Genomic DNA, 21569 nt, shown 5'->3' with positions numbered 1-21569 from the left:
ATTATTATTTTCTCTCACAGGAAATTGTATCTGAAATGCAATATGAAAATACCGATTTTGCCACAACTTGGGGCGAAATTGTTGGCTTGGTTGAAGACCTTGTGAACGAGCAAGACCTTGAGTGGGATGACTTTGGGGTTCCTTGGAGATTGACTACTTGTATGGAACTAAACCTTCAAGTTGATGAACTGGATTCAAACCTCTTATCCATTGAGGTAAGATTTTATTTTCCTATTTTTAGTTCCTTTTAAACATCGACTCATTTAATAATTAAATAACTTAATTAATACATTATTATTTTCTCTCACAGGAAATTGTATCTGAAATACGAAATGAAAATACTGCTTTTGCTACAACTTGGAGCGAAATTGTCGGCTTGGTTGAAGACCATATGAGCGACCAAGACCCACAGAATGAGTTCGTCCTTGATGATCCAACCAAAGAGTTATACCTTGGAGACCAGCAAAGTCCTGAAGAAGAGTTTTGCAAAAATAGTACTCATTGTGAGTTATCAAGACAATACCCCCTGAACAAGTTATACCTTGATGAGCCAGAATACAAGTTTTACCTTGGAGACTCACAATTTTCAGACATTTTGAAAAATGGAGTTTTCCTTGATGATCCACAGTTACACTATGTGAGATTTATCACTGAAACCCATAAAAATTGGAAAAATGGAGATTTCCTTGATGATCCACAGTTATACTATGTGAGATCTATCACCGAAACCCATCAAAATTGGAAAAATGGAGATTTCCTTGATGATCCACAGTTATACTATGTGAGATCTATCACTGAAACCCACTATATTTCTGGAAATTGTGATTCTACCTTGGAGTCTTGGATAGATGGTTATATTTTTGGAGACTTGAAATGTGGGTTCTGGCATGATAACTCACAATGTGATACATATCTTGGAAACTCAACAGGAATGTGGTTATACCTTGGAGACTTGGAAAGTTGGGTTTATTTTGAAGACTTGAAATGCTACCACTCTTTGGGATCTAAACCTATCAAGAAAATTCTTACTCCCTCTTTCTACGTCATCAAACCTGAAAGCCTTAAAAGGCAGAATTGGAAGAAGAGAAAAAAACATAAAAAAATATACATTGTTCGTTCTGGGAAGAAAGTGCAGGCTAACTCCCCCTTTCTACGTCATCAAACCTGAAAGCCTTAAAAGACAGAATTGGAAGAAGAGAAGAAAAAAAAAACGTAAAAAAAAAAAATATATATATATATAGGTGGAAATCTCATTTTGAAAAAGACATTGTGTTGGGCGAGGATTGAGTTGGGGTTGAGATTTTGAATGTGAGGGTTGGGACACACACACACACACACACACACACACACACACACACACACACACACACACACACACACACACACACACACACACACACACACACACACACACACACACACACATCAACAAACAAAGTTAAGCCTTGACTATTCAGTTGAGGATTCTGTGTTTGGGGTTCACAGATCTAAGAACGTCCCCCTTGACACACATTATATACTGTAATACACCTCGGACTTGTCCCTCTAGTGTCCACAAAGGTGTATAGTCGGAGGGAGTGAAGGGACAACCCATTGCTCCCATGAGTATTATCTGCTTAGTTTTGTCTTTTGTAATTCCTGTGAATAATATGAACCTAAAATCTCTTCCCCTTCCAAATCATATATTTTATAAGTCCAAGGAACCGTATCTATTACATCAACAATTAAAAAAATTTCTTTCGTCCATCGTTCAGTAAAACCCTTTTCAAAATGAGATTTCCACCTCTCTATTCTTACGATATCACCAACTTTGAACTTAGGTTTTCTGACATTAATCTCTTTTTCATATTTTAATTTTGTGAATGTTTCTGATGGTTTCATATTTGTTGACGTGTGAATCGTGTCAGTATACTTATCCACAATATCCTGAATAAAAGATGACCATTGTTGTGAACCGAGTTGTGTGAATTTTTTATATAGTCTCTCTTTTAAGGTACGATTAAAACGTTCAACAACAACTGCCTTCCCTTCATTAAAGGTACTGTATAATGTAATACTGTTATTTTTTAGAAAATTCATAAATGTCTTGTTATAAAACTCTCTACCCTCATCAGTCCACAATTTTTTAGGTTTTCTCTTACTTTTATTAAATATCTGTTGAAAAGCTAACATAAGAGTATTACCTGTTTTGTTTTTTAAAGGGACAACCCACGCATATCTACTCCTCAAATCAATAACGGTTAAAGCATACTTGTACCCCTTATCATTATTGAGTTCAATCAAATCAGCAGACCAGATATAATCTACTTCCTTGGAATAAACTTTCCTTCTCTGAAACTTTGTGAATATTGGTTTATGTAATTCATCAGCTAATTGCTCTTCAATCTTAATGACATCATTAGAGCTTACAAGTTTTTTGAATTTCCAAGTTTCAATTTAGCACTGATCATCTTCTTCACAATGAACCGATCAACTTTTTCTCTCAAGGTTGGATTTTGTATCAGAGACAAATTAAACAACATTTCTCTATCGGCTTCATGCTTTTCTTCCAACGTTGTGGTATTCCCATAATCAATATCGTGTCTCATGCACACTTCATCAACTCTATTGATTGGTTTACTCCAGGATTTAGGATTGTCTGCCTCATCTAATCTTTTATCCAAGTTTGTGCCTGGACCACAGAAAGAATACCCTGGAAGATGTAATTCCCCTGGTATTCCAGTAGTTGTAAATTTACTTCCTGATAAAAACTTTTGTATATCTCCTCCGAGTTTGTGTTTGGAGATAAATAGATTTTTTTTGAACCACACACCGAACATATACCTTTTTGTATAACCCTGTTATTTTTACTTTTAATATATGAAATATTTTTAGTATTAGTTTTCTTTTTACATTTGAGACAATAACTCATTTATTTATGAGAAAAATTCCTGCAGAGTGCAAAAACCTTTTTAGTTTCCAACATGCACATTTGAATCTTAATTTTTAAAACATAAAGAATCCTTAGAAATGCCTTCACTCTCTCCTCCATTTATTTAAGAAAAAAAATAAAAATGAAAAACTTGAATTAAAATGAATATCTTGTCGATGTCAATATTCTTGTCGAAAGTATTGCAAATAGACTTGTCAATTCTTTGTTTTCCTCCTCGGTGGGTTGAGTTATTTTCTGTAATACTACCAATCTTTTTTGAATCTCACTGGTTTCCATATTTTGATATTTATTCATCCACTCTCTTTCCTCCCTCTCTCTTCTCTCTTTCCTCCCTCTCTCTCTTCTCTCTCTTCTCCCTTTCATCCCTCTCTCTCTCTTCTCTCTTTCCTCCCTCTCTCTCTTCTCTCTTTCCTCCTTCTCTTTCTTCTCCCTCTTCTCCTTTTCCTCCTCTTCCCTCTCTTCTTCAACTCCTTCCTCATCCCTTACTATCCTTGAATCGCTTACACCCCATAGAATATTATACATATATTCATCAGGATTTCTTGTTATTCCTGTATCCAAAATAATTTTTTTTACAACAGGAAACCAATAAAATTTCTTTTGAATTTCTAAAAGAGCCTTACCTTTTCTTAACTTTATAATTTTTTCATTATTTAACATTCTAATTAAATCTAAAGTTGTCGGTTTATCAACATCAGCATAATGCCAATCTTTTATTGAAAATACCTCATTCTTATGTTGTAGAACATATTTATTAAAATACCGAATACCCTTTTCTTGAAGGTATGCTTGGACACAGAAATGATAATTTTCTTGAAGCCTTCTTGCTGTCATTTATGTATTAGAAATATATGTTAGAATAATATTACGGCACGAAACACCTCCCCATCTTCCCATAGTTAAATCATTTTGTATTTCCTTACTTATTATATATAATCCTGTTTTTTCTGTTTTCATGAGATAAACAAGGGCAAAACCATTATTATATTTACCCTTATTAAATTCTTTTATTTGTTGTTTACTAATCGTGGACCGACAAAACTCATTCTCGATACCAAGTGGATAATATTCTTCCTTACGAGACTGATTTAATTGTTCCAGGTCTTCGAGGTTAATTTTAAATGACCAATTATACCCTAAATCATTCATATCATACCCCCATTGTTCTATTCTCATGCAAACGATACGCCCTTCTTTATAAAAATTTATTTTAATTCGAACTGTGAATTCTGTATGACCTGGAGATAATATCAACACTTCTGTATCTTTGGAATACACGGCTGTTTTATTTAAGTATATATATTGTGATAAATCGCTTAATCTCACCAAGTCATTCGCGTCAGTCGGGCTTGGATAATTTTTTAATTTATAAGCATTTTTCATGTTAATATTTTTGGTTATATTATATTTATGTCGTTCAGCCTGTGCCTTTGTATAATAATTTGATAAATCAATATCCAGTTCTTGAGATACACCACAGATAGAACCATCTTGACCAACATAAGTCATTTATATTAGATTAAAAATAATATCATAAAATTTTTTATTTTTGTTGAGTTGAAATAACACGTATAGACATAATTGACCACAACACTTGGAATTTAATTCTTGGACTTGAAATGTTTGATAAATTATTTTTATCAAACATATAATTATAAATGTAAGAATTTTATGACTTCAACAGGTGGTGGAAGACCAAAACTATCAAAATAATATTTGTCTTGACTATTAAAAATACAAACCCAATGAGAACCGTTCCAATTATTATCTTCTAAGTTCATAATAATATTCTTTGTATGTTTCGACACATTTGTTAATTCATCTCTCATACAAATAACCACATTATGAATTTTTAATTTCTTACAATATTTGACAAGTTGTAAATTTGATGTTGTATTCTTTCCAAATTCTTTCAACCACTCATCAATGCTCATTTATTTATTAGAAAGATATAATCCATTACCTCTTTTCGTTAATTTTACACCTGCTTGTGCTATAGAAGAAAGCATATCTCCAACTAACAATCTCGCTTTATCAGGCAGACCTTCAAGTTTTTCAGCAAAATCTACAATTACACCACTTCCACTAATTTGTTTCTCCAACTCTTTGTTATGTCTTTCCAATTCTTTTTGAGCCTGGAGTTGAGCCTTCCTTTCGTTGGCAGTTTTCACCGCTGTTGAAATACCACCAGTCAATGCTCCAACCGCACTTAAACCAGCAAATAAAGGAATTAGAAATGGGAGAAATCCTCCACTCGTCTCTCTTATTGAATATTTTTTCAACATTGGTTTTGTCATTTTAATTTTAAGTGAGCCAGTGTCATTCAAGATTTTAACCTGTTCTCTTGTGAGCAAAACATCAATTCTTACTGCTCCTTTTCTCTGAATTGTATCAACGTTAATCGTACAAGGCTTTTGATTTTGAACACAAGATGATAGTTTATGAAGATTGATTTGATTAACATATACCCCAGTTGGTACTTTACCACTCATTTATTTAACAAAAAATTATGTGAGACTAATCATCACACCATTATCTGTATTAATCTGCAATTCTGTTTCTTCCAAAAGCAAACAATATGTATCAACTTCTTCACTCTCTCCTCTTTCAATGTATAGGGAAGTATCCACTCGATTAGACTTTATAGTTTCCTTTTGAGTGCTCAGGTCAAACGCATAGATTGTATACAAACTTTTAAATGCTGTCATATCCAAAATAGGTTCTTTATTTCCATTACTTTCACACAACTTTTGGTAAGACTTGTATGCTTCAGCAAAATCATTTTTTCCCAATTAATTTCCAATCTATCTCGTGGATAAAATGTTCCATCTAGAGAAACGCGAAGTTGTTTCACCTTAGCATTATCACTCAATGCATTATTCTTATCAGTCGCAGTATCACCATCTGGCTTTTTAAAAATCATCCACAGATATCGTGGCTTTCCTTCCAGAACACCCAAATTCCACGTGTAAGTAGTTTGGTTGAGTTTAACGTGTTGACATCTTCTTTTGAGGTATGATACACTGAGTGGTTTCTTTGAGTTTAGTCTTCGATTCAGCATCTCTTCTGTTTTAAGATTAGGAGTATATTCACTGATATACCAACTCATCTCCTCAATTACAAATTTATTCTGATCACTAAAAGCATTACCAACACCAAAAATCAATCGATTTTCATTATCATTCCTCTGTAGTTAAAATTTAATTTTAAGACCATACAGAACTTTATCATGATCACAAAATCCAAATATACCTTTAAGAGGAACTGCCACAGTAAAACTATTTTCTGCTTTTGTATCATCATTATACATTCCTTTCCTTTGAGTATATCCAGGGTCTGTGTTTGTTCCCGTTGACATATCAGGAATAAAACCTTCGACAGACCCCTTTCCCATTCTATCACTGAATGTATAGAGTGTAAATTTCATCATTTCAGATACAGCAGAGACATAATCAACCGCTTCAACTTCTTGTGTTCCAATATACAAACGCACACTATGAAACATTTTCCAGAAGAAATCATTTACAAGTGTAGCGTTTGTGTTATTCCCAGCTTTATTGAATTTAAATTTACACAACAAGAAACTTTCGGAGAGATTCAAATAGGTTTGTTGATTATTTATTTCAAAACTTTTTGTACCTTTCGTATTCCAGTCTGTTCCAGTTATTGTATTTACCTTGAAGTAATCTTCTTTTTAGTGGAGTTTGAGATAATAATAGTATCATCCAAATCATAGATACTATCAATTGCTTCCATACTTGTATTTATTTAGGAAAAAAGATGTTAAAACTTTTGAAACCCTGATCCAAGTATTTGAATTATTTTCTGTCGTTCTTGGGGGGACAACTGAGTTTTGCTTTTCTTAATTTATTTTATTGCTTGTAATTTATGAGATTCCTTCTGAGCATCTTTTATACTCTTTACAGCACCTGCTACATTTCCCACAGCAGAAGCAGTTGAACCAATTAGATCTTTATGTTTAAGAATAGTTGAACCAATACCCATGAGAGTATCAATTATCCCATGTCCTCTAAATTGATGTCCAACACCCCTTTGTCTCTTAGGTTTATAGTATCCTCTACCAAGATACATACCTTCACCCTTGTAGTATGGAGAAAGGAACATCCCATCCCCTGTAATTATTTTATATTTTCCCAACTCGTGTTTCCTCACAATAACCATCGTATTTATTTCTTGGAAAACTTCACGTAGGTGAATTCTGATGGATATAACTTCTCCATTAAAAGAAATCACACGATTATCTTGGTCGGTTATCCTAAAATTTACTCTGTGTATGGTTTTTCCTGACACAGGTAGATAAACCAAATTTTTAGGTTCCATCTTGAATTTATAACCAATTGGGGTTGAGTATGCGCTGAATGAAAATATATTTTTGTTTTTTTTCCATCATTATAAGCACCATCAATCAAATCACAGTGAATTAACACTGAATTTATTCCTGAGGATATTTGAATGACATCATCACTGTAAAACGTCCCATTATTTTCAATCTTTTTTGAGGAGAAACCCAATAATTCTCTAAATGAATTATCAATTGTGAAATCAACCTTGTAGTTATTTTTAACTTCAATCGTTGATTTTGAAGTATGTTTTTGAATGTCTATAACAATATTTTTTGTTCATCACCCTGTTCTTTCATAAGACGAGCAATTTCGGAAGATATTTGAGAAATCTCATATGCTCCGGGTGAGACTGTTATCGTTTTGTATCCACTTCCGGGATTATAACTAAACTTGTCATTTTTATCAGTTATATTAAATAAGGTGTTATAAGTTTCCATGGACAATAAAGATGCTTCATATTCTTTTGTTGGGTCAAGTTGTAGTGGGTATGGGAATGAAGATGTGTGGTTGCTTGTTGTGAAATTGAAACTAAGGATTGTGCTTCTCATCTTATTTAATATGAGATAAAATGTCTTTATATTGAGATTTATTAATTATTTTCATGTTCATCAACTGGTCGAAAATGGCTGATGCTTCATTAAAACAATTGTTATTTCCAGCCTTCTTACTACCTAACAACAATAACAGTCTATTAACTAATTGCGATGGGTCATTTGGAAGAAAACTAACACCTGAACCAAGGATACTTAAAGCCTGAATAATGCGTTTCTCCTTCTCATTCTTCCTACTTTTACCAGAAAGAATAACCTTATAATTTAGAGTGTTCAGCAGATCAATATATACTCTATCATCATTATTTTTCATATCCAATGGTTTATCAATATACTTTGACTCATCCCTCACAGTTGAACCTTGTCTTCCATCTTTTGTGAGAAGAAACATTAATCTCGGAGTTAGTTTAACAGGGGGTTGAGCAGAACCCAAGAACCTTAATTCATCATTAAATATCAATACCTTTTCTTGAACAAGATGAAATATTGCTGATTGTTCTGTTGGAATGAGTCCTGCTTTCGTTTTTGAATCCGCTGAATATTCATTGTTTTGAACAGCATTCACAATATAATCAGGGGGTTGATTAATCTCTTCCAGTTGTTGAAATAAACCTTCATCATCATATACCTTTAATTCTCCTAAATGCTCTAATTCTTCCTCCGTCATTTGATCAAAATCTTTTAACATTTGAAGTTTTTTAGGAGTATATTCTACTGTGGGAACTGTGGAAACATCTTTCATTTTTTCTTGGGAAGTTTTTAAAAGTGGTTTAAAAAATTTCTCTTGTTTTCTTTCAAATGCTTCTTCGCCCGTTAGTTTCTGTCTGCGTTTCTTCTTTGTGTCTTCCTGTTGTTTTACAACTTTTGAAACCAACTCTTGATGTTCCTTAAATCTTCTTGCTCTTTCTTTTGCATCCATTTATTTATTGTAAAATATAATTTAATGAATTGTAAAGATCAACAGGGAAATTTTCCTTTTCTTCATCATTCAAGTCGATGTGTTCAAATAAATCCTTTTCTTTAAATATTTCATCAAATTCTTTATTAACATTAATGCGAGTTGTAATTTCTTCTTCACTAATCCTTGCATCTCTGCTTTGCATACGTTTGTGTTGAGTTTCTTCATCAACATCAAAACCGAATGATAAAATCTTCACTCCGCTCAGATATTTAATAATTTGTCTCGTTCCTTCTGGATTAGTTTCTAATATCCCAACACCACCAGATTTCAGTTTCCTTAACTCACTCTTACAATGTGAATATTTTGTTGTACCAAGAGAAACCTCCTCAAATATTTGTCCTTCATTCCTCAATCGCATATGTTCCTCCACTGAAATATAGTGATAATCTTCACCTTTTACTTCTCCAGGTCTTATTGCTCTAGTTGTTGTTGATACAATGCGTATCACGAGGTGTTTTTTAAGTAAATTTACAATATTCTCATTTGTACTACACAAGAACCTTGATTTATGAAAGTTTTTTCCAGAAGCAGATTTACCCACAAGATTTATAATAATAGTTGTCATTTATATATGTAATTGTTTATAAAACAAAAAATATATCCCTTAATATCTCATCTTGTTTCACAACAATATATTAATATTTTTCAGTCGTGTGCTTCATGTAATCCTCAAATTTCTTTTTACTACATAATGAAGAACAATTATCTCTCCAAAAATTATTGATATCTATTGAATTTAACTTGAATAAAATAAAAGTATTAGCATTGTTTCTGATGGAACGACGAGGAAGTTGAAAGTACGATTGACTAAGATAAATACAATTACAAGAAGAATGTCTCCCTCTTGTGTAGTAGCTGTCCATTACCGTTTGGTTTCTCTCATTAACACAATCATCAAAGATAACGAGGTTCTTTTTTGATTTATCCAAATCTTGGGGAGACGGTATATCATCCGTATTATCACTAAGAATACAAGTTATAGGATTTGATTTCTTTTTACATCTCTGTGTATCACAAAATAGTTGAATTATATCTTCAATGTTATTATCATTTAGGTTTTTTTGACGTTTAAATAAACCGATTATATCTTCTTTTTGAAGACCAGCATTAAAACCTTGTGAGAGTAGTTGATACTCTGGTTGAAAACTCGACTTTGTGAAAATTATTAAATTATCATAATCTAAAAAGTTGGGAGTGAGGAGCATTTTTAAAAGTAAGCAGGTTTTTCCACATCCACTTGAACCAACTATGAGATCTTAATGAATTTGGGAGATTTTTATGGTTGTTAAATTTTATCTTATTTTCCCAAATAGGTAAAAAATCATTCATTTATATATTTGGAAAACAGGTTATTTAATTTATTATTAGCTTTTTTAGAAACTCTATATTTTATCCTAAGTTCAGGTTTAATTTCAAGATAATCCATTATTTTATTTATACAATACCTTGTGTTGATATTTCCCTGAAAATTACATCCATGAATAATATATAACAACAATCCTTTGAACATTTCTCTAATACGTTCAGTTTCTTCCCTTGTAAGGAAAGGTGTGTTATCACCCTCATACTTTACATTCATTTCTCTAATCAATCTTGTAAAGTAATTCATTTTTGGTGTAAATCTAAAAGAATTATTTTCCTTTTTATATTTTTTATCATTATTAATTAGAAGATAATCACAGAATATACATTGTTTATAGGCTTTTGACTCTGTGTTTAATCCCCGTCTTTCACACGCAGGACAATTCTCAAATTTGTCATATGGAGAATCAGGAAAGTCTCGCATATTTATAAAGTAAAACTTTACTTAAACTGAAATTCATCTATACTTTCAGTTGTATATTGACTCATATTTAATAATATTACCATCGATATCGATATACTTTTTTTCATTATCAGATTCAACGACAACATTTTTTATATTAAAGGTAATTTTAAAATGATCGTTAATTACTATTGAACGAAATGTCATTTCACCTGATATATTAACATCCTTTATTTCATCAGGATTTACATCTTTAGGGTTGTTGAAAAAAATACAAATTTCGCCTTGCATATTACAGATGGTCTTATCTTTTCTTTCTAAAGCTTCATCCATAAGGTTTTTGTTTTTTGATACTTTTTCTTGTTTCATTGTTTTTTCTAGTTTTGAATATTTTCCTAGAAGGAGAGGAGAAACTTTTGTTAGAGATACTTTAATTGATGTTCTACCAGGTATACTAAAAGCCCTTCCACTGAAGGAAATTGAAGAACTCATATTATTTACCATAATAGTTTTTATCCAATAGTTGTTATATTTATCTTTGTTCAATTTTATATCCTTGACATATTTCTCAGTATCTTTAACAAATGAAGAGATTGATTGAAACTTGTCTTTTGTGTCTTGAAACATTGTATTTATTAAGTGAAAAAGTTGGAGAATAAAATGGTTTTAAGCACAGATTCACCTGTAAAATAAACCAAATTTTCATCAAGAAAATTTTAGTTTAAGCAAAGATTTATTATATAAATATGGTGAATACAACATACTGCGATGTTTGTAATCACAAATATAAACATTATAGAAAACACCTCCGAACCAAACACACATTTAATCTGTTTCATAAAATATCTCCTCTTGAGTTGGAAAGAAAACATTGTGATATCTGCTCAAAGGATGTTTTGAAGAGTAGTTATAATAGACATCTTCAATCACAAAAACACAAGAAAAATGAGTTTAAAGTAAAGGGAGACTATTATATTGAAAACACTGATGGGGCATTTAAAGGGCATATAAAATTAAGGATTTTTCAATTTGGAGAACCCGGTCCATAATCAATTGAAATAGTGAAACCCGATGTTGAAAAATTTATTAAAAAGACATTAAAAGAAATGAAAACTTTAAAGTTTTATATGGGAGTGAAAATGAATATGAAAAGACAAGATGAAGAACATACTCCTTATATGAGAACAGATCTTCATTTTATAACATCATTTCAAGATTTTTTGAATAGTGGGGTTTATGAAGAACTATCAAGACAAAAGGAGGATGTTGATAATACAGTGGTAGGAAGTGGATTCAATATTAAAAAAAAATCATCTTTTTAGATATATACATTCTAAAATCAAACCCTCTTAAAGCTTCTTCTTATATTGAATTACCAAAAGAAATAAAACTAAAGAAGGCAGTTGTTAATATTAAGAACAATGATAATAAATGTTTTCTCTGGTCTGTTCTTGCTCACTTTCATCCACCAAAATGTAATTCAGAAAGAGTAAAACAATATATGAAATATGAGAATACCTTGGACATTAAAGATTTTAAATTCCCAATGCCACTAACAGATATTCCTAAATTTGAGAAAAAGAATAATCTTTCTATTAATGTATATGGATTAACGGATACAAACAAAGTTCAAATATTAAAAATTTCAAACAACTATAAAAATGAAGAAACACACATTGATCTTTTATATTTTAGTGTTGGAAAGAATTCACATTACACATACATCAATAATTTATCAAGATTAATCTCTTCTCAGGTATTCAGAACAGCAAACAAAATATATCCTTGTAAGCGATGTCTTAATTCATTTCATACAAAAGAACGATTGGAACAACATTCAAAATATTGTAGTAATCATAAATCAGCTGTAATTACAATGCCTAAACCTGGTGAAAAGATTTCTTTTGAAGATTATAATAAATCTATCATGCACCCATTTGTGATATACGCTGATTTTGAGTGTATCCTTAAAAAGATTAATACTGCTTCTCCTAATCCAAAAGAATCATATACAAATAAATATCAAAAACATATTCCTTGTGGTTTCTGTTATTATATCAAATCATCTGTTGGAGAAAAGTATAACAAACTTGAACATTATCATGGAAAAAAAGCTTCACAAGAGTTTGTAAAACGATGAGAAAAGGATTGTATAAGACTCACTAAATTAATGAAAGAAACAAATGAACCGATGAAATTAACCAAAGAAGAAAAATTAGAATTTAGAAAGAACAATATCTGTCATATTTGTGAGGGGGAAATTAAGGAGTCTAAAGTTAGAGATCATTGTCATCTTACTGGTAAATATAGAGGTCCCGCTCATTCCTGTTGTAATCTTAATTATAAATTACCTTCTTTTATTCCAGTCTTTCTTCACAACAGCGCCAACTATGATACACATCTATTTATAAATGAACTTTCAAAAACACCAGGGAATATTTCTGCCATAACAAACACAAGTAAAAAGTATATTTCATTTACAAAAATGATATTCACAAAACCTTTAACTCGTATTAGGTTTCTAGATTCTTACAAGTTTATGGGAACACCACTAGCCTACCTCGCATCAAATCTAAGCTCCATGGACTCTTTTCCAAATCTTAATTCATTCTTTCCAAAAGAGGAAATTCTCACTAAAGAGGAAATTCAAAGTAAAGAGGAAACTCATGAAGAAATTCTAACTGAAGATGAAATTCTAATTATAAAGAAAATTCGAACAATGAATGAAATTCTAACTAAAGAGGAAATTCAGATTAAAGATGAAATTCTGATTAAAGAAGGAATTCTTACGAGAGAGGAAATTCAAACAAGGAATGAAATTCAAAGTAAAGAGAAAATTCTTACAAGTAAGGGAATTTATCCTTATGATTATATGGATTCATTTATGAGATTTAAAGAAACACAACTTCCTTCAAAAGAAAGTTTCTATAATAACCTTTATGAAGAAGAGATAAGTGATAAGGAATATAAACATGCACAAGAAATATGGAAAATATTTAAGATAAAGAACCTTGGAGAATATCATGATTTACAGTGGGGAGAACAAGTATTTGATACACTGCCGATTTTGCAGGTTTTCCCACTTACAAAGCACGTAGAGGTCTGTAATTTTTATCATAGGTTCACTTCAACTGTGAAAGACAGAATCTAAAACAAAAATCCTGAAAATCACATTGTATGATTTTTGAATAATTAATTTGCATTTTATTGCATGAAATAAGTATTTGATCACCTTCCAGCCAGTAAGAATTCCGGCTCTAACAGACCTATTAGTTTTGTCTTTAAGAAGCCCTCCCATTCTCCACTCATTACCTGTATTAACTGCACCTGTTTGAACTCGTTATCTGCAGAAAAGACAGCTGTCCACACTCAATCAATCAGACTCCAACCTCTTCACAATGGGCAAGACCAGAGAGCTGTCTAAGGACATCAGGGACAAAATTGTAGACTTGCACAAGGCTGGGATGGGCTGCCGGATAATAGGCAAGCAGTTTGGTGAGAAGGCAACAACTGTTGGCGCAATTATTAGAAAATGGAAGAAGTTCAAGATAGCAGTCAATCTCCCTCGGTCTGGGGCTCCATGCAAGATCTCACCTCGTGGAGCCTCAATGATCATGAGAAAGGTGAGGGATCAGCCCAGAACTACATGGCAGGACCAGGTCAATGACCTGAAGAGAGCTGGGACCACAGTATCAAAGAAAACCATAAGTAACACACTACGCCATCATGGATTAAAATCCTGCAGCGCACACCAGGTCCCTCTGCTCAAGCCAGCGCATGTCCAGGCCCGTCTGAAGTTTGCCAATGACCATCTGGATGTCCAGAGGAGGAATGGGAGAAGGTCATGTGGTATGATGAGACCAAAATAGAGCTTTCTGGTTTAAACTCCACTCGCCGTGTTTGGAGGAAGAAGAAGGATGAGTACAACCCCAAGAACACCATCCCAACCGTGAAGCATGGAGGTGGAAACATCATTCTTTGGGGATGCTTTTCTGCAAAGAGGACAGGACGACTGCACCGTATTGAGGGGAGGATGGATGGGGCCATGTATCGCGAGATCTTGGCCAACAACCTCCTTCCCTCAAGAAGAGCATTGAAGATGGGGCGTGGCTGGGTCTTCCAGAATGACAACGACCCGAAACACAGCCAGGGAAACTAAGGAGTGGCTCCGGAAGAAGCATCTCAAGGTCCTGGAGTGGCCTAGCCAGTCTCCAGACCTGAACCCAATAGAAAATCTTTGGAGGGAGCTGAAAGTCTGTGTAGCCCAGCGACAGCCCCGAAACCTGAAGGATCTGGAGAAGATCTGTATGGAGGAGTGGGCCAAAATCCCTGCTGCAGTCTGTGCAAACCTGGTTAAGAACTATAGGAAATGTCTGATCTCTGTAATTGCAAACAAAGGTTTCTGTACCAAATATTAAGTTCTGTTATTCTGATGTATCAAATACTTATTTCATGCAATAAAATGCAAATTAATTATTTAAAAATCATACAATGTGATTTTCAGGATTTTTGTTTTAGATTCCGTCTTTCACAGTTGAAGTGAACCTATGATAAAAATTACAGACCTCAACGTGCTTTGTAAGTGGGAAAACCTGCAAAATCGGCAGTGTATCAAATACTTGTTCTCCCCACAGTATATCTAAAAACAGATGTTTTATTGTTAGCTGATGTGTTTGAAGCTTTTAGATCACTCTGTCATAATAAAAATTGTTATGGATTAAATCCTGCCCACTATTTCACAGCTCCTGGTTTAGCTTGGAGTGCAATGTTGAAAATGACAAAACAAGATATAGATTTAATCAGTGATGTTGATATGCTTTTGATGAATGAGAAGTCCAAGAGAGGTGGAATATCACAAGTATGTTCAAAAAGATATGCTAAAGCAAATAATAAATATCTTCCAAATTATGATAGTGAAAAAGATAGTAATTATTTGATGTATTTTGATGCTAATAATTTGTATGGATGGGCAATGTCTCAATCTCTGCCTTATGGTAAATTAGAGTGGGTGGAAGAAAAGGATTATGAAAAGGCTTTGATGAATATTGTTATTTCTTCTCAAGAGGAATTGAATGACGAAGAAGAAGGTTATTATTTTGAAGTTGATTTGAGGTACCCGAGTGATCTTCATAATAAGCATAAAGATCTTCCTTTTGCATGTGAGAAAGAAACCCCAAAGAAAGAATGGTTAAGTGATTATCATAAAAGTTTTAATATTGAAGGTAAATCAACAGAAAAGTTATTAACACCATTCTATGATAAAGAGGGATATGTTTTGCATCAGAGAAGCTTAAAACAGTTTTTGAGAGAAGGATTGAGAGTAGCTAAAATTCATAGAGTTTTAAAATTTAAACAAAGTCCTTGGGTGAAAAAGTATATTCAATTCAATACAGATATGAGAGCAAATACAAAAGTAAAATTTGAAAGGGACTTTTATAAATTAATGAATAATGCTGTATTTGGAAAGACTATGGAAAATGTTAGAAACAGGCAAAACATTCGATTCGCAACATCTTGGAAAGAAGCTTCGAGATTGATAAATAAACCAAGTTTTGAGAGAGAAGAGGTTTTTTCAGAGAACTTTTCTGCAATTCATATGAAAAAGGAAAGTATTGTAATGGATAAACCAATTTATATTGGAACAGCAGTTCTTGATTTATCAAAGATATTGATGTATGATTATTTGTATAATGACTTAAAGAAAGAGTATGGTGAAAATGTTTCATTGTTGTATATGGACACTGATAGTTTTATCCTAGATATAAAAACTGATGATGTGTATGAAGATATGAACAAAAATATTGGAGTATATGATACAAGTAATTTCAGCAAGAAGAGTGAGTTATTTTCCAAAAAGAATGAAAAGGTTATTGGTAAGTTTAAGGATGAGTTGGGTGGAAAAGTAATGAGTGAGTTTATTGGATTGAGAGCAAAGGCATATGCTTATAAGTATGGTGATCAGATTGATAAGAGGTTAAAGGGAATAAAGAAATATGTAATAAAGAAATCAATAACTTTTAGAAATTAGTATAATTGTTTGATGAATAAGAAAGAAGAATATAGGAAAATGAATACAATAAGAAGTTATAAACATAAGATATATAGTGAAGAAGTAAATAAAAAGGCATTAGGAGCCTTTGATGATAAGAGATTTATTTTAGATAATGGAATAGATTGTGTTCCATATGGATATTGTATGATAGAGTGTATAATATAGATTGTGTTTTAACGATGGGAAGATGGGTTAGGGTTTTTTAAGGGCTACCGCCGCGTTTTTTTGCAATATATAAATGGTCGAACCAAGTATTAATCAAACTAAAGAGTGGAGAAAATCTCAGTCTTGGTATATAAATGGAAAACATAATGAATGTGAAAAAATAACTAAAACAAAGGTAAATAAAACAAATAAGCGAATCAATTTAAAAACTAGTAATTTAGAGGATGTAAAGAAAAAAATGAATATCCTTGAATGGACTGAAAACTTTGATGGTTATCAATTGAACAATGAAAAAACAATTTACTATAATCTCAAAATGATATGTGGCTCAGGAGGTGGTCAAACAAGAGCATTAAGAGAAGTTTATCATTTCGTAATGGCACAAAAGGGGTATCTTAAAAAATATAAAGATTCAAATGTTTTGTTTTTCAATATTTTAGATGGGGATTATTGTGCAAAGAAAATTAAACTATTGAAGGAATTTGAGAATGAACAAATCTTTATAGGTTCAATGAGTGAGCTAAACAATATGCATCGGTTATTTGATAAAGAGTGTCCCGAGGCTTAGACGTTTCAGATATTTCTTTAGAATCACCTTTAACAAATCTTTATCTTGTTGTATGGGTTATTTGAATAGAGAGCCCCTAGGTTAAAAGGGGAGACAAATAAATATACCTTGGGATAAAAAGGGGGTTTATTTTTAGGGAAAAAAAAAGGGAATCGCTGAAAATCCTCCATTCATTTACATAGGGAAAAGTGAGCCAGAATCAGTATATTCACCCTACTGTCATACCGTCCGAAAATAATCAACCCTTTAACGGTTGCTCCAACTGCATTTTGAAAGGACCAGGTACTTCCTCACCTCATCACAAATTACGAGGCCGATGGAACCGCGGTGAAGCACGTCCGCGTGCAGTCGGAACGTCTCGTATGACACGATAAGTATTGGCTGGATAGTTCGAGATCCGTGCTGCCCCATGAATCTCGCTGGAGAGAAGGAAGCACAAACAAAATAAATCAGAAATGGGATCCATGTTGATTGCATCCAGTGCATAATTTCCAATACTTTCGGGACTACAATGACACTCAGAGTGTATACCATTGCCAGGCTTAACAGTCTACGTTTTGTTGCCGACTGCTCGGCCGTATCTGCATCCATACCTTAACCAAAATCTAATCAACTTGTTCTTGTCACCTACTCAATTCATCGAACCAGTTTTATCCGAAATCAGTCAATAACTTTTTGAGATATTGTGCTATGCAGTAAAGGCCCCGACATTCATGGGGGATAAGTTCCTGAAAAATTCCGCGAATGTCGGGGCATTTTTTTCAATGGGGAACAAGGGGGATAGGTTCCCGGCGGTTCGTGATTCACAAAGGAAAATTTTACTACCACAAATGCACACGATTACAGTTTCATTAAAAATGTTACAAATTAAAAAAAAACAACAGCAGGTACCGTTTCCAATTTTTTTACCTCCACCACCGAAGGAGGTGGTTAAATGTTTCCATCCCTTTGTTTGTTTGTGTACAAGATATCTCAAAAAGTTGTGGACAGGTTGGGTGCGTGACCACGACGAATCGATTCAATTTTGGTGAATATCCGAATCCAGATACTACAATGCTTTAAGTGATTCTTCATCACTGAGAGATCGGGCTCAAAAATCGATATAATGCATGACATTTAAAAAATGTATCGGGCCAGATATGTTCTTGTGGATTCGGCATTACGGGGCGAAGGTATGCACTCTACCGATTGTCCTTCGAGTTTAAGATGCGATGATTATGATGATGAGTTAGAATCCAGTGAACTCCTCTGAAGAGGACATCGGTGAGGGCGGTGAGGGGGACAGGTGAGGGTTAGCATTTGCAGGTCAAGGCAGTAGGACGAGAAGAAAGAATGAGACCCAGGACAAGCTGCACAGGAGTAGCCATACAGGGGTTGTGGGCAGATGGAGGAAGGGTGAGTCGTGTGACAATAGTTGGTGGGGGATGGTTTATGCACGGGTGGAGTTGCTTTATGCGTGGCTGGTGTGAGATTATTTTAGAACTGTTTTATGTGCACAGATGGTGGGATATGGCTTATGCATGCACGCGGCTGGTACGATTTGGTTTATGCACCCGCAAAAACCAATGAACGCACGAAGCGCAGGGCCTTAAATGTCGAAGCAGGTCACATTTTATGAACCAAGAATACATGGTGTCTGCGAATGTCAAATCCGTGCGTCTGGGTTTCACGGTATCTCGTTTTTTTGTGTATTTTTTCATGGTATCTCTCAACGGTGAAGAATCAATTTAAAAAATTCTCATGTCCGGGTCAAACACCCGACATGTCCGATGAGTTTCGTCCGAATCGGTCAATAACTTTTTGGAATCTCCTGCTCATAGACAAATAGCCAAACAAATGGGTGAAAACATAACCTCACCCACCCTCAGTGGAAGGGGTAAAAAGGGATTCTTTTTCTGAGGATTTGGGCTCTATTTGAAAGCTTTTCTCAGCTCACGCTCGGGAAAACAAGGCTTGCACAATCTCTAATCTCTATCAAACGTGGCGTGTTAGGCGGTGGGGCACAAATGGATATCTCAAAAAAAGTCAATAACGTTTTGAGATCTTCTGCTCAAAGACAAACAAACAGGGGTGAAAACACAAACTCTGCCCAGCCTCGGTGGCAGAGGTTTAAAAAAAAATAAAAAAAATAAAAAAAACTATTCTTCTTACTAGCATTATTAAACTGTCAAATGAATGTTCAATGGTCAGTGATAGGTTTTCTGGCTGCATGGGAATAAATGGTGGGTCTGACAAGGCCTGTACTGCGGAAATGTACTTGTACTGCGGTCTGACAAGGCCTGTATCAAAGCCAGTCGCCGACTGGGAATCCTCCGTCGTGCAAAGTCCTTCCTCAGCCCACCTGAGCTCCTGACCACATACAAAACTTTCGTCTGCAGCCTGATTTAGTACTGCCCTCCCCTCTGGGCTGGTGCCCCTGCCCCTCACCGTTCTCGGCTTCACGCTGTGGAAACCAAGGCATCGAGGATCATTGGTATCTCCCGCGATGAGGCTGAGTCTTTGGGCCTCTCACCACAGGCAGGTCGGTGGTCTTTTTGTCTTCCACTGTCTCCTCTCCAGCTTCTCCCCCTGCTCTCTCTGCGATTTGTCCACACCATATATCCGCAGGGCGCTCAAGGTCTACCGACAACCCCCTTCTGGTAAAACTACCAAAATTATGAATAACTGCTCACCTTCACTCTTTCATTCCTCTTTTTTCCTGCCTTTGGAATAAACTCCCTCACTCTGTTCAATCCCACTCTTCCCTCCAGGCCTTCAAAACAGCCATTAACTACCATCTCTTATCGTCCCCCATCCAAATCATCGATCTTTTATACCCCCATTAATCCACCCCAAACCCACCTCCTTCAAATTCCCTGCTTTCCTTCCTGAAAGTCCCTGTAATGTCCATCTTGTATACCCCATGTTCCCCACCCCATCCCTCTCCCTTCCAGAGAACTAATGTCTGTTCCCCACTGTTTTGTCCTTCTCTCTCCCACCCCTCTTGTCTCATGCCCCCCTTGCTGTGCGCTGTGTGCAAGCTCTCATACGAGCCTCAACAAGGTACACACAAAAAAAAAAATTCAGAAGGGCGAGGGATTCACAAACCAAGGTCATTGTCAATTGTGTCCTTCGAGCCTCCGTCAATAGCCAGCGTGGCCACACGACCGCCCAGCCACTTGGCCACCTCATTGGCCCAATTCTTCACCAGGCTGGACGGTGCAACGACAACAGTCTTCTCAATGTCTGGCCTGTTACAAGGGTGCATATGTGATGTCAACACTTCATGCTCCAAATGCATCGAACAAAGGAAATGTGTCTCTTTTCAAGTACATGGGGGACATCTGGGTTCAAAGAAAACATTGTTAACTCCATCGTTCACCATGGCACCATCCACCACATGCCACCAATAGAAAAGCTCACTTATTTGATACCAATGCAAGTATTTTGTGCGATTTTCTGCCCGACCGATAAAAACTCATTAGTATAGTACAGGCAGACAGAATGACACATGTGACTGTGACCTCCAACCTTGCGTCGGGTCCCTGACGAAGTAGCGTCCACATGAGAGTAATGCATTGCAGCGTCTTGCCTAGGCCCATCTCATCGGCCATGATGCAGCCGTAGGAGCCCTCCAATCGCCGTCCTGATACACATTCCCACAGGAACTTCACACCCTTTGAGTGCAAACACAAGTACAATAAAAAGTGTGTGAACAGTTGTCTGACAAACACATCACAGGACACAAGTGTTTTGCAAAGTTTGTCGATTCATTTCTAGCACAAGTATCACAGCAGTGTAACTTATCAGGGTCGATCAGTATGTCCAAGGCCTAAAACATAAATATGAATAAAACAAGTGTGACAAATCGAAATGGGGTGTCACCATATGGCAATCGTGGTGCCTTCCCGCTCTCTCTCCATTGGGAAGATACTTAACACTGGGCACATGGTGCCTGCGCAGTCCTGTTCAGTTGTCAGATAAAGACCCCTCGATGATTGTCTTGTCAAAACATAATACCAGTGCCTTACCTGGCTCAGCTCTACTAGTTCATGGTAGTTTCATTTATGAATAAGGATAAGCTTGTTTCATCCTCCCATCTGAGCACATTTCATGATCCTGGCATCCCAGGTTCAAATCCCATACATTGTTATAATTGGTCCGTTGTCGTCTTTGTAAATTATGTAATGTACACTTCATGCCTCCCGACATCTTTGTCCTTCATGTGACGA

General features: G+C 34.8%; 1 protein-coding gene across 6 annotated transcripts in view; it reads right to left on the bottom strand.

Annotated features, from left to right (window-relative positions):
• RAD54L (RAD54 like) overlaps positions 1-21569 on the bottom strand; it is a 115264-nt gene that overhangs the window by 52398 nt on the left and 41297 nt on the right. For all 6 annotated transcript variants that reach the window (XR_015059269.1, XR_015059270.1, XM_085885341.1 and 3 more), the window contains 3 exons: positions 20869-21014; positions 20446-20588; positions 17653-17777 (listed from right to left, as the gene is read on the bottom strand). Coding sequence is in view for 4 of the 6 variants with exons in the window: in XM_085885341.1 (XP_085741467.1) it covers positions 17653-17777; positions 20446-20588; positions 20869-21014 (414 nt within the window). In the remaining 2 variants the exon portion in view is untranslated. The remainder of the gene's footprint in view (positions 1-17652; positions 17778-20445; positions 20589-20868; positions 21015-21569) is intronic.

Source organism: Eptatretus burgeri, chromosome 6 (assembly GCF_056783735.1).
Source record: "Eptatretus burgeri isolate ZD-2024b chromosome 6, Ebu_testis_v1, whole genome shotgun sequence".
NCBI classification, from domain to species: domain Eukaryota; kingdom Metazoa; phylum Chordata; class Myxini; order Myxiniformes; family Myxinidae; genus Eptatretus; species Eptatretus burgeri.
Note: the sequence above shows the minus strand (reverse complement) of the source record. Positions and strands in the feature narration are given on the sequence as shown.